The following is a 13,173-nucleotide window of genomic DNA, read 5'->3' as shown; positions in this document are numbered from 1 at the left end:
TTACTTTTTTTTAAGTGGTTGATTTTCTTAGAAGTCAGATCTTAGAGAAACTCCTCTACATCTTAAATATTCTTACACAGATTCCTAGGAAATTATGCCAGAAAGGTTTTGAAGTTTTACAGTCATGTAACATATGGATTGTAAACAAATAAATGTGAAATGATGCATGATTAACAATGGGAAAAAGTCAAATTGCCTCTTAAAATAACAGAAATATATATAATATAGTCTTTCTTTCTCCTCTAAATCTCTATGCCCAAGTCTTTATAGCGGTGGTCACTACCGTGGGATGTCAAGAAAGTGCACTGAGATACAGGAAAAAAAATTAGAGCTTCAGTCCATATTTTTATCTTATATTTTAAATTCTTATTTTTTTGCATTTTATAATATAATACACATAACATAATAGATATCAATATGCTTATGTAATGTATATATATATACTTGCATGTATGAGGGTACATAGTAAAAATTATTTGATAGGGGTGCATGATCAAAAGAGTCTAGGTGTCTGAAAGAAAGGAAAAAGGTTTACCTTTTACAGAGTGGTTTTAGAAGAGTAAAGACTCATCCTTCTCTTTATCTAAAATTTCTACTCAGATTTTAATTCATGTTTTCATTGGAGTGAGACACATGTCTAACCAACTGTTGTGTTAAGTTTTTATTTCACACATAGAAATACGTGATAACCTCAAACCACACATTAACTATTATGAAGGGCAGCCAAGTCAAAACAAAAAACACAATAAGACAGTAAACCATATTTATTGATAATCCACTGTGCATTTAGTATAAACTAAATACTGTGAATAGATACAAAGAATAACATACGATACTTTTTCTCTCAAGAAAGGCACTGTGAGAGCACAAAAGCACCTCTGTACCCCGATACAAGTTTGTAGTGTCACAGAACAACTAGGGTAGCTGGACCCCTGTGAGACCACTCAGAGACTTCTAGAAAATGGAGACATGGGAACACTATTTAAAGCATGTCTCTGAACCTCTGAAATCCATGCTCCTGCTTTTAATGGAGACAGATCCCATCAAAAGTCTATTTTGGACACAGGTGAGAGTCTAGCTCTCGCCAACCCCATCAACCAAAAGCATCTTGTTATGTAGTGAATACTACATAAAAAGTTCCTGTTACATCTAAATATAGAACTAAAATTTAAATATACCCTTTTCAAACTACAAAGCCCCCACTTCCCAGATTCTAATATACCTGCCACAGAAGGTATACCTTCTCCCAGACTGAGAAGCATCATGTCGCAGGGAAAGGTCTCAAGTCACACAGCATGTACTAACTACTGAAACTTTCCTCCCTACCTAGGAGAATAGCTTCATTTAGAATTTCCCTGAGAGAGAGGAAACAAGGAAATGTACACTTACCCAGTGTTTTCTGGATATCATTCTTGGCTGGAAGGAAAGATCCTCTGGCATCTAAAAGCACTTCAGCTGTTTTTTTCAGTTTCTCTACAGTAACCTGCTTACTTGATATCTGTCCTTGCAGAGCCTGGAGGATTGAATGCTTCGATTATAGTCAGTTGAACTCAGTAACAGATTTCAAATACGAAAAATAATTACAGTAAGATAAGGTTCAATTAGACAGAATAAACTTTCCATCATTATAAACTTACTCCAGAATTCTAGAATAGAGCCAGTTATAAAGGGGCCCTAGTAAAAGCATCAGCCAGTCAGAATAATACAAGTTCAGTCTTGAAATAAACCCTCGAGCGTATTTTCATGATAACTGGCCTGATTCTTAATCCCATAACCCTCTACCCTTAGCCTGAATTCCCCTTTAACCCCTACTGCCACCAGAAAACAAAAAACAAACACACAACAGAAAACCTTTGGGACCATTTCTACTCCATGTACAAAGATAATTATGGACTTCCATTTCAGCAGATCGTGACTCAATATTGTCATATTCCTTTCAGTTAATTCAATAAAAGTTACTTGACATCTAACCAATTCAAAACATCTTGCAGTGTTTTGTGAAAATACAAAAATCAAACAGACATGAAACGTGCCCACAGGCATTTTCTAGTCTAAGTCAGGAAGTGACAAGTGCCAAAGGTGAGTAAAAAAAAAAACTCAAACAAAATGACTACTGGAAGTTGAGAGGGGGATTATTTGGGGAGGAAAATGAGGGTCACCTCGATGGTAGTGGCACTGAGAGGGGTCCTGAAGGGCATGTGGACTTGGGCTTGTAGAAGTAGAGAGGAAGAACATTTCCCTGCAGGATGAGCAGAAGGACCAAAGAGGGGGATGGAAACATCAGCGGAGAAAAGGAGGGTCTCATCCAGTTTGAGAATGTATATGGGTGAATAAGAAGTAACAGGACTGAAAGGCTTCAAATGTCAGGATAAGGAGTTCACATTTTATCATATAGCAACAGGGAGTCATTCAAGGCTTTTGAGTCAGAAGCTGAAGTGCTCAGAGCTGTCTTAGGGAAGGCTAAATTTATATTAATAACACTGTGTGGGACAAATTAAATGGGGAAGAAATGAAGCAGAGACAACCGTTAAGGGCAACTCCAGCAGTATAAACTTCAGACAGGACCTATCTACGAGGGGAAAGCAGAATTAATCGGTTACAAAGTTGGGAAGAGGCCACAAAATCAGATGACATAATCTAAAGCTGTGCTGTCCAATATGGTAGCTACAAACTACACATGGCTCTTAAATTTTAATCAATTAAAATCAAATGAAATTTAAAACTCAATTTCTCAGTTGTACTAGCCACATTTCAAGTGCTAGGTAGCCAGGTGTGACTGGTAGTTGTTACAGTTGGACAGAGCAGATTAGAGAACATTTGTAGATCATCACAGAATGTTCTATTGGACATCACTGCTTGAGAAAGCAGGAACAAAGGACAAGAGGAGATTTGAGGAGAGACATAGCCAAAGTTTCTGAGCCTAGATAATTAATGGAATTTGCCAGCCAAAGTGGAAGCACATTTAGGAGCAAAGGAGAATCTGTTTGGGAATTTATGACTTCAAAGTGCTTTCAGGACACTCATATAGAAAGAAACAACAAAGCTGGAAATGGAGGAGACTCTGAATACAGGCTAGAGCCGGACATAAAGCACTGGGAGCCAAGGCCTGTGATGAGATTGCTAAAGGAGAAAGCACAGAAATACCAGAGAAGGAGGCTATAAAGAATCATGGAGGGTGCTCATATTTTAAGTCAAGAGGAGAGAAAAAAGAGATAGGACAAATGGGATTAGGGAGATGGAAATGAGCCCAGAATAATTCTTTCCCCAGAGTTTAAAAGAAGAGAGAATGTGGAAAAGGTTAACTGTCAGCTGCTTCAGAAAGGATAATGTAACCTTTAACTTGCTGCCTCGCGGTCCCTGGAGCTCTGTGAGTGAGCAGATGTATGTCAACAGCAGAAATGAGGAGAAGAGGTAGAGGCAGGAACCACAGACCCATCTTCCACAAGTCTGGCCCTGCATTCCTTACACCTCTGTCCAAATGGGCCACATGGACACACGGGCCTTATGCTTGGCTTTCATTTCACTTAAGGTACTCAAGCTTCTCTTCTGGTCTCACAGTTGGATTGTAAATTCAAATTCCCATATGTATGACTGTAGATGAACTCATCCCTGGCCACAGGCCCAGGTTTCTAACTGCCTCTTGAATGTTTCCATCTGGGTGTAAACAGCCACCTCAAATTCAAATCTGCACCCATCATCTCATTCCCTACCCTATACTTCCTCCTGCGGGGGCATCTCATTACCCAAGCAGTGAGCCTGAGACTCCTCCTACACTCTCTACCCCCTTTCCACAGGCAAATCAACCATCAAGCCCTGATAATTTTACCTGCTTCATATATTGGTTTTTGAAATCAGACCTCTGCTCTGTATTTCAGAATCACTGCAGGATAATCTCTCGCTTCATTGGAAAAAGCACTGTAACTGTGCTCCCAGCCTCCATTGTCTTGCCTGATACAGCCCCATGCCAATGTATTTTATGGAAAATACATATCTGACTATGTATATCAATCACTTCCCTCTTTAAAATCTTTCAGTAGCTTCCCATTGTCTTCATAATAAAGGCACAGGTCCTTTTTTAATAAATAAAAGGTCCAGTGAAATCTGTTCCTTAATTCTACCTTCAATCTCATCTTTCTCCACTTTCTGTTCCAGAAATATCCAACAACACGGTTATTTCTTAGCTATTTGCTCATGCTGTATACCCAGTGCCTCAGCATTTCTACACACCAACCTGCCCATGCAACCGACCCCCCCCCATCATCCTGAGCTTAGCTCTGATTCAACCTTTAAAATTCAGCTGGGAAGCCTTCCCTAACTCCTTACCCCAATTGTAAGTATTCCCCTCAGGAGCTCTCAGAAATACTCTTTGATTATCACTGAATTTGTCTTTTTTTATCAAGCTGTAATCTCCTCAAGAAATAGGAATTTATCCTATTTATGTTTGTATTATCACTACGTAGCTCAGTGCTTGGCACATAGTAGGCCTTCATAAAAGTTTCTGGAATACAAAGAAATCGAAAACACTAATCCGAGAAGATACACGTATATGCACCCTTATGTTCACTGCAGCATAATTTACAATCACCAAGATATGAAAGCAACCTAAGTGTCCATCAACAGATGAAGGTATAAAGAAGAGGTGATACATGTATACAATGGAATATTACTCTGCCACAAAAAAGATGAAATGAAATCTTGCCATTTGTGCCAATATGGAGGGACCTAGAGGGTTTTATGCTGAGTGAAATAAATCAGACAGAGAAAGACAAATACTATGTGATTTCACCTGTATATGGAACATAAAAAAACACACACAAAAAAACAAGAACAATCTCATGGTTGCCAGAGGGGAGAGGAGTCAGGGTGGTCAGTGAAAAAGGGGAATGAAGTAAGAAGTCCAAACTACCAGTTAGAAAAACAGTCATGGGGTTATAAAGTACAGCATATTGTAATAACTGTGTATTGTAATAACTATGTATGGTATCAGACAGGTACTAGACTTATTGGGGTGATCACTTTGTAAGTTATTTAAATGTCTAATCACTATGTTGTACACCTGAAACTAATATAATATTGTATGTCAACTATAATGAAAAACTAAAAAAAATTAAAGAAATAATAAAGGGATATTTTTTAAAGTTTCTGGAATAAATGAGTTAATGAATAAGTAAATAAATGAAGATATCAGGTATAAGATTTTAAAAGATCCTCTTCTACTTCAGCCTTCAACAACAACAACAAAGAAAAAAACAACAAATGCCTAAAGCCAATGGCAAATATTTCCTCAACTAATTTTCATATCCAAGAAATAATGACAATATACAGGCAGTTATGTATATGTCAGAAGGTCCACAAAATTGTGACCAACATGGGATCTATGATCAGCATACCAGACCCTACAGATGTTCCAAGAGGCCAAAGAATCTGTATTGGAGTGGATCTGTTTGGAAAATTCTCCCAAAAGTTTAGTTACAGAAAGTATTACATAGTAAGTTCTAAGGAACTTCACCTAGAACCAGACTAAAGCCACAGGGGCAGCTTATTTGCACTGCATGGTTATTTAGGATATGAAAAAGGTTAAAGGAACCTCTAAAAAAATATTTTTTAAAAAATGTGAGTTTTCCGAGGGCCGAGGTAGAATTTAAAAATCTTTGTGTCTTCACAAAAGCTGGCAAAGGGCCCAGCACATAATGTCTACCACACAAACAAATACCGAGGGTTGCCAAAAAAAGGACACATTTTAAGAGATGTTATCTATGTATTACTTTTCAAAGTTGAATTGAATTACGGTAGCAATGTGTAGTATGATGTTCCCTCAAAAGACGGAGTTAATCAAATGAACGTTAGCATCATTCATTGTATTACAATTTTAATACAGTTTTTTTCCTTTCTTAAAATGTGTATCCATTTTTTGGCACCCTCTGTATATGTAAAAGTTATCATGGTTCTATAAAAACATCCAGTACCAAAGATGGCCCTACCTACCATCTTAAAACACAGAAATGTATGACAAAAGAAGCATCTCTTCTCTTCAACACATTCCATGTCTTTTCTCTCCATAATTATGCTCAAGAGAGTCAATATTTTTAATTCCTAACATGTTATCAGGATTAGAAATAGTTTATAGTACAACTTTGGGGAGGGGAGACCCTGTAAATTAAAGTATTCAAATGGGTACCATATGTTGTTTTTAATGGATTTCAATGAAATTAAATCATGAAAGAAGCATCTGTGACAGGGAACATTGCAAGATTATGACTTTGGTCTCCAGCCTGGTCATCAGAAAAGGGTGAAATTATAAAGCTGTAGGTACTTGTCCAGGTCATAAAAGTTTCCTGACTTATGGCCATCCCAGAGATCAGTGCAGGGCTGGAAGGTTGACATTGTCGGTCAGTGTGACCTAGCTCCATGCCTGGTCCAAACCCAGGCCTCTAGATTGGTCCCCAAATCCTGTCTTTCTGTGCCTTGTATGGGGCAAAAATTTTGTATTGTCCACTGATTTCCCTGGAAGCAGATTTTGAGAAGTGTCATTACAGCCCAGTATTGTCAGACGGTTGGCAATACAGCTAACAGTCCTTTGAATAATAATGCTAAAATAACACGCTATTGGATTAAAAATTATTTCAAATGAACCAATTGGGTGCCCCAAAATTGCATTTATTATACAATAGAATATAAGTAGAAGTTAGTATTGTAAATGTAGAGAAGGCTGATTTTTTGTAATATTCTTCTGTGCTTATATTATTGTTAAAGAAAATAATGTTTAACTGTTAGTAAAACGAAAGAAACGGGAATGCCTCATTTTCATAAAAATGTATCCTTTGTACAAGCTGAGATCAACTGAGAGGAAAATACGTACATATGCCAAGAACAACCTTAATTGCACATTTAATTTTTAAAATTATGCTGTGGCTTAATTATAATTCATTCTCTTTTGAGACACTGCTCTCCTTTTTATATTTCTTTAGCTGCCTCAGGACTAGAGAAATCTTTTTTTGGACCACATATCAAGTATGTTTTTCCCTGTTTTATAATTACTTCACGTTTCTGCTTAATTTATAAGCCATAACATTCTTTTCGGTTTTCTTTTCTTTCTTTCTTTCTTGTTTTTTTTTTTTTTGCTCTAGTTACACAAAAATTACTTTTATACTGAATGTAATGTTTCCTAATATATGATGTCTGACAAGTTCGTGATTTTGCAGCAATGTTGCTAACCTTTTCTGATATCAGAAGGATTATTCATTATGAATTTGCACCAATTGGACAAACAGATAACCAAGTTTACTATTGGGAAGCGCTGAAAATGCTGCCGGAAAAAGTTAGACGACCTGAATTTTTTGCCAACAGCTCATGGTGTTTGCATCACGACAATGCACCAGCCCACACGGCACTGTCTGTGAGAGAGTTTTAGCCAGTAAACAAACAATTGTATTGGAACACCCTCCCTACTCACCTAATCTGGCCCCCAATGACTTCTTTCTTTACCTGAAGTTAAAGGAAATACTGAAAGGAAGACGTTTTGATGTCATTCAGAACATCAAGGATAATACAACCACAGCTCTGATGGCCACTCCAGAAAAAGAGTTCCAAAATTGCTCTGAAGGGTGGACCAGGCGCTGGCATCAGTGCATAGCTTCCCAAGGGGAGTACTTCAAAGGAGACCATAGTGATATTCAGCAGTGAGGTATGTAGCACTTTTTCTAGGATGAGTTCACGAATTTAATTGTCCAGCCTCGTATATCTAACTTAAAATGAGTTAGTTCTATTTTATACACTTTCCTATACTAAAAATACCTAATTACATCATTAAATGTAATATAGGAAATCTTAATAATTCTCTTACGCTATTGGCATTTCCTGCCAAAATAGTAGCTTTTATGTAATAGGCCCTCCTCTGACCCTCCCACATCTACTGCCCTTGGACAAGTAACCAAGTGAGAACTGGAAAGTTAATTAAGACCGACCTGTTCTTGTGCTTGTTTGTGGGAAGGAGAAAAACCAAAACAAACCAAAACACCCAATACTGAAAACGCGCATCCAAAGGAAGGAGGCAGCGTCTGAGGAGGCTGCCTCTCTGTAGGGAAGCTGATGTGGCCAAGACACCTTCCTGACGCCTAAGGTAGGGATAGCTAAACTCTCCCAGCAGTGCTGCCAGCCTCTTCACCTCCCCACAGGTGTCCTCCCTCCTCTCATCCTATACTTCCGTCCCATGCTTCCATTTCCCTTCTCTCTGCCTTGGTCTTCATCTGCCACATTTCACCCCAGGGTATGACTCAGCTTTCTCCCAGCCAGAAATCACCAGTGTCAGGCAATACCTAATGTTAAGCTCACGCAGTAGGGTACCTGTTTTCCTTGCAAATGGCACAATAATGAGTTTTGATTCTGTAACTAACAGATGCAACTACATTCTGAAAGGCAGTTGTTTAACTGGCAATACAGTGTTTACTTTCTTTCTAGCTCTCACAGAAATCAGCTACTGCCACTCACCTGCTAAAAGGAATCACAGAATAGATTTATGAAATTAAACTTCCAAACTCAAAATCATTGGTCATATGAAATAAGAATAAGATTTTCAAAAATTATCTCCCCTTACGAGGATCTTAAAATATGCCTACAATTTAAGAAATAGAGACTCTCTTTGACACTGTGGGTAGGACTGAGACCTCCACAACTATGCAATTCCCACATCAAGTCTACATTTTTGAAAGAGCAAGCAGACTTTCTGAGAACTGTGCTAAGGTAATAACTGAAGTTTGTGTCTCTGTGAATCACGGGAATACTAAATAGGAACACCAATCCTGGTACTCAGTTCCCGCATGTGACAGTGACATTCCTTCCTCCCTTTCACCTGTCCATTCTTAAACAAAAACTTACTGCATAGTGACTGTGGGCCAGGTACTGTTTTATAGTCTGTATAGCAAACTAAATAAAAACATCTGCCCTCATTAGCTTAATTCTAATGTCTGAGAAAGACAAAAAACAAAATATATAAGATAAACAAGGGGCCCAGACAATATTGGTTTTTGTCTGGGGAGGAAGGAGCGGTAGGATGCAGGTAACAAGCCATAATAGCAATGTCAATCAAGCCAGTTAAACAACCGTGGGAAAAACAATCTCATCAGAAAGAGAAATGAATCGACTGTGGAGAACTAGTCATAACTCCCTCTAGAGGGAGAAGTATACTTTTCCTATCCTTTGTCCCCTTTCCCTAGGTGACACTACCACAAGTGTGGGAAAGTAAAAGGTTTTCAGTAAGACTATTAAAGGGTTGGATCTCTTTCTTTTCTCTCTCTGTCTCTCTCTTTTTGTTTTACCTTGGTCTCTTCTAATTGCCTTTGCAGGTTTTTAGGGTCCACAGCAATGGGTTCAGATAAGTGTTTGTTTGCTGTGACCTCGCAGGCCTGCAGCTCAGCAAGAAGTCCACATGAGGCATCTTCATAATGTTGGTATTTATCCACCAGATCTTTAAGATTATTCCCAAGGACATTGCACTAAAATAATAAAAGAGAAAAGGGTGGAGGATTAAAATATGCTATTTTTATATGTATTAAATAGCCTTAGGACCTATGAGTTATGTAACTTAGAAAACACCACACTTCAACCAAAATGAGTGAAAACTCGTGGGTTAAATTTTTTTCTCCTTTATATGAAGAAGCTTCCTCTGACAAGTCAAAAAGTACCATAAAAACGAGATTTGTCTTCAATTTATGCCAATTTGAAAACATCTTTATAAGGGCTGAGCCTTAATCCAGATTGAAGGATTTAGATATTAATCATCAGAAGAGGCTGGTCTACCAGGGTACATTCCAACTGAGTTTTATACTGATGGAAAGATTTTGAAGGTGCTTAATAAATCACTTGTATGTGCTGCACAAGATTGATTAACACAAGGAGGGCATATAATCTAGATCAGAATGAAGCAAAGGCTAAGACTCAATGATGCTTTTCAAATCATTTGTGCAACTTCGTCAGTCTGTTCAGCTTAGATAGTAAACAGGGAAATGTTTTCTTACTTTTTTTTTGAGCTCTTACTTGTCCATGTAAGTAAGAGAAGCTGAAAGAGCCTGTCAGCCATCAAGCATTAAAATAATACACTGATCAACCATTATCTGTAAAAGAAACACCTGCAGTACTTGTGAAGGGAATTATCTAAGATGAAACTTGAGTTCTTAAGCTTGAGAGGCTGCAAAAATTAGCAAGGCACTGTTCCTTTGGAGACAAAGCATAAACACCACCTGGTGGTCATATTGGGTGTTAGAGCGTTTTAAAGCTATGGCTGCCTAGAAATCTCTTCAAACTAAAAAAGTAACTTCAGACACCTAGTCCTAAAACATATTTTTCAGAAGTAAAGAAGATGAATAAGACTCAGGGAAATAGGATTAAACTTATTTTCCCTGCTTCATATTTTTAGGTTTCTTGCTTCTAATTCCAAAACAACACTTAAGAAGATAGAGTAAAACTATAATCGCAGATTGACCTTCACCTTAAAACATAAAAATAAAATTACCTTAGAGTAGAGAGACCTGAACCGATCGGTCACATGATCCAATTTGCTCTGGACCTCTCTGTGAGTTGAAGAAGTGTCAATATTATCCTGGTCATCCTTCCCACTGCCATCTCTTTTGCTGCAAGATTTGGCTGCTTCTAACACTCTGTTTCCAGAAATTGTGATGTACCTCAAATCACCTTTGTGAGAAATCACATCTTCTGAGAAACTCTTCTGCCTCTTCAGTTTGGTCATTAAACCATCTAAGTCATCTGCACCAGCCTCCAGGTTTTCAAGTTCTTGCTCTGACTGCTGCAGCCAGTGTTCAAACTCGCTGTAATCAGCATCGAACTTTTCTAACTCTTCCTGCAGAGAATGTGTTAACTTCATTTTCTTTTCTGACTCAGCCAGCACCGTTTCGTAATGCTCTTTGAGTTCCTTCATGTTCTTTTGTAGTTTCTCTTTTTCCTCAGGAGAGAGATAGTGACCCTGATTCTCGAGCAAGGCTTGTGCGGACTGAGTGGCCATGAGGACAGCTTGATGCTGAGAAATGATCCTCTCGTGTTGGGCCTACATGAAAACAAATCGACTGTGACTTTAAAGCAAGGACAAGGTTACACTGAGGCTGGAGGAAGCGGTCTATTGCCTCAGGACCTACAGACTTAAATGACCTCCAGGCAGACAACTTGCTTCTCGTCAACCTTTTCCAGATGCACAGTATTTCCCTTTTAATGGTGAATTTCAGAATAGCAAAAGCTACATTTGGAGAACTCTAATCTTATTTTAAGCAGATTTCCAATCTTCTCTAGAAAGGACTTAAGTAATCACATAGCACAAGTACTGTTTTTAAGAGAAGTTTGGAAAAAAATGTAACAAATGTCTGTCCCATTTCTAAAACAAGCATATACAATCAGGTCTCATTTGACTCACTGCTTCTTCACAACTACTGTAAAAAGACTGCTAATGTCTTTACCTACTTATTGAGAAAATGGGTGCAATACTTTTTATTATGAAATATCTTGAAAACTCATTTAAATTTAAAAGAAAAGGAATTTGTAATTCTAAGGCTATAAAAACACTACGACAATAATTAAGCAAGAACAATATACATTCAGAGAAGCCCACTGAAGTTAGAGGGACACATACAATAAAAGAATACGGAAGCCACTAGTTTTACTGAGCCTCAGTTTCCTGCATATTGAAAATGGAGACAATAACCCCTACACATCACAGGTCTGCTGAAAGGAGTACATGAGATCACATATGCAGAACCTTCCCAAAGAGCTTGACACGTGCCAGGAACTAAAATCCACTCCGAAGGCAGAAGGCAGAGTTTCCGGCAAGTATGCTACAAAACCACAGGTGTGCAGAGCTAGTAATTACCTCAGCCTTCAGGGAAGGTGGGGTGGACTCAGACGGCTAGAGTCCCTTTCTCTCCAGCCAGAAGCAGCTTTCCCATTGACCCCAATATGCTCATACAAATATGACCAAAAGGATAACAATCCTTGTGGGCGATTTTCCACATTTCTTATACTAACTTACATGGAAACAAACAATCTGATCCCATTACCTCAGAGCTCTTTCTATAGCCTGACCTTCTGTTACTCCACTCCAAGCATTCTGGCCTCTCCCACCCCTATCTTCACCCCCACCTTACTTATTAGGTACTTGAGCAACTTTTTCTCCAGTTGTTCTCTTGTCTGGTAACAGCTCTTTCCCCAGATATCTGTTTGGCAACCCATCCCCCTCCTTTAAATCTTCCCGCAAATCTCATCTCTTCATTGTGGACTATTCTGAGGATCGTATTTAACGCTGAAAATTGGCCCCAACTCCACACTCAACTGCCCGTACCCAATTCTCTTAGAAAAAGTTATCTTCTAACACCCCATAAAATTTAGTTCTCTGTTGCCTGCCTTATCATCCTCACCTCCTAGGTATGCAAGCACCAGGGCAGGGAATTTATTTTGCTCACTGGGGAAGCCCAAGTACCCAGAACAGTGGCTGAATAATAATAACTGTATGCCTTGAAGTGAAAAGGACCAAGAAGCACTGCTGTAGGGCAATGGTTCCATTAAAGGTCTGATCCCAATTAGGCAGCGGAGAACAGACTCATTAATATTTGTATTCTCACTGTCTGTAACAATGCCTGCCACACTGGGGGCAAATGATAAATATTTTGTCGAAATCACTTTTCTCCCACAGGCGGGGCCTTTGATATTCAAATTATATTCACACACTATCTTCCAGTAGGTCTTTTGCACATAGTAGGTTGGATAGACGTATAAAACACCTTATAAATAATCTGATCCATCCCCTTCTTTTTACAGATGAGAAAACTCAGGCTGTAGGAAGAGGAGAGCTTGGCCCAGCACGTGCAGCACATGAGGCATGCCTAGAAAGATCTAGACACAGAACCTTGGTCAGGCTCTTTGGCCATCTCTCTACCAGGAAATGAGGAATTTCTAAAGTATTTTCAGAGTCTCATATTCATAGAAGCTAAAAGATCAGAAAGCAAACGTCATGCTGTGACTAAAAACAAAGACGTTCCTGTGAGGCATCTTTATCTTTGAGTCCGCCCACTGGTATTTTTCACTACTTGGGTCAAGTTACTATCCTTTCCTGACTTCTCTGTCACTGACTCACAAGGTTCCTGCAGGAATTCATTAGATAGTTTCATTATAAGAGAC

At 38.6% G+C, this 13,173-nt stretch overlaps 1 protein-coding gene across 14 annotated transcripts in view; it reads right to left on the bottom strand.

The window, feature by feature from the left end:
* The window catches only part of DST (dystonin), a 438,529-nt gene that overhangs the window by 111,685 nt on the left and 313,671 nt on the right, over nt 1-13,173 (bottom strand). For all 14 annotated transcript variants that reach the window (XM_081039430.1, XM_081039437.1, XM_081039438.1 and 11 more), the window contains 3 exons: nt 10,508-11,056; nt 9,315-9,491; nt 1,390-1,513 (listed from right to left, as the gene is read on the bottom strand). In XM_081039430.1, the coding sequence (XP_080895556.1) occupies nt 1,390-1,513; nt 9,315-9,491; nt 10,508-11,056 (850 nt within the window). The remainder of the gene's footprint in view (nt 1-1,389; nt 1,514-9,314; nt 9,492-10,507; nt 11,057-13,173) is intronic.

Source organism: Rhinolophus hipposideros (assembly GCF_964194185.1).
Source record: "Rhinolophus hipposideros genome assembly, chromosome: 3".
Lineage (NCBI taxonomy): Eukaryota > Metazoa > Chordata > Mammalia > Chiroptera > Rhinolophidae > Rhinolophus > Rhinolophus hipposideros.
This window is presented reverse-complemented; position numbering and strand designations above follow the sequence as displayed.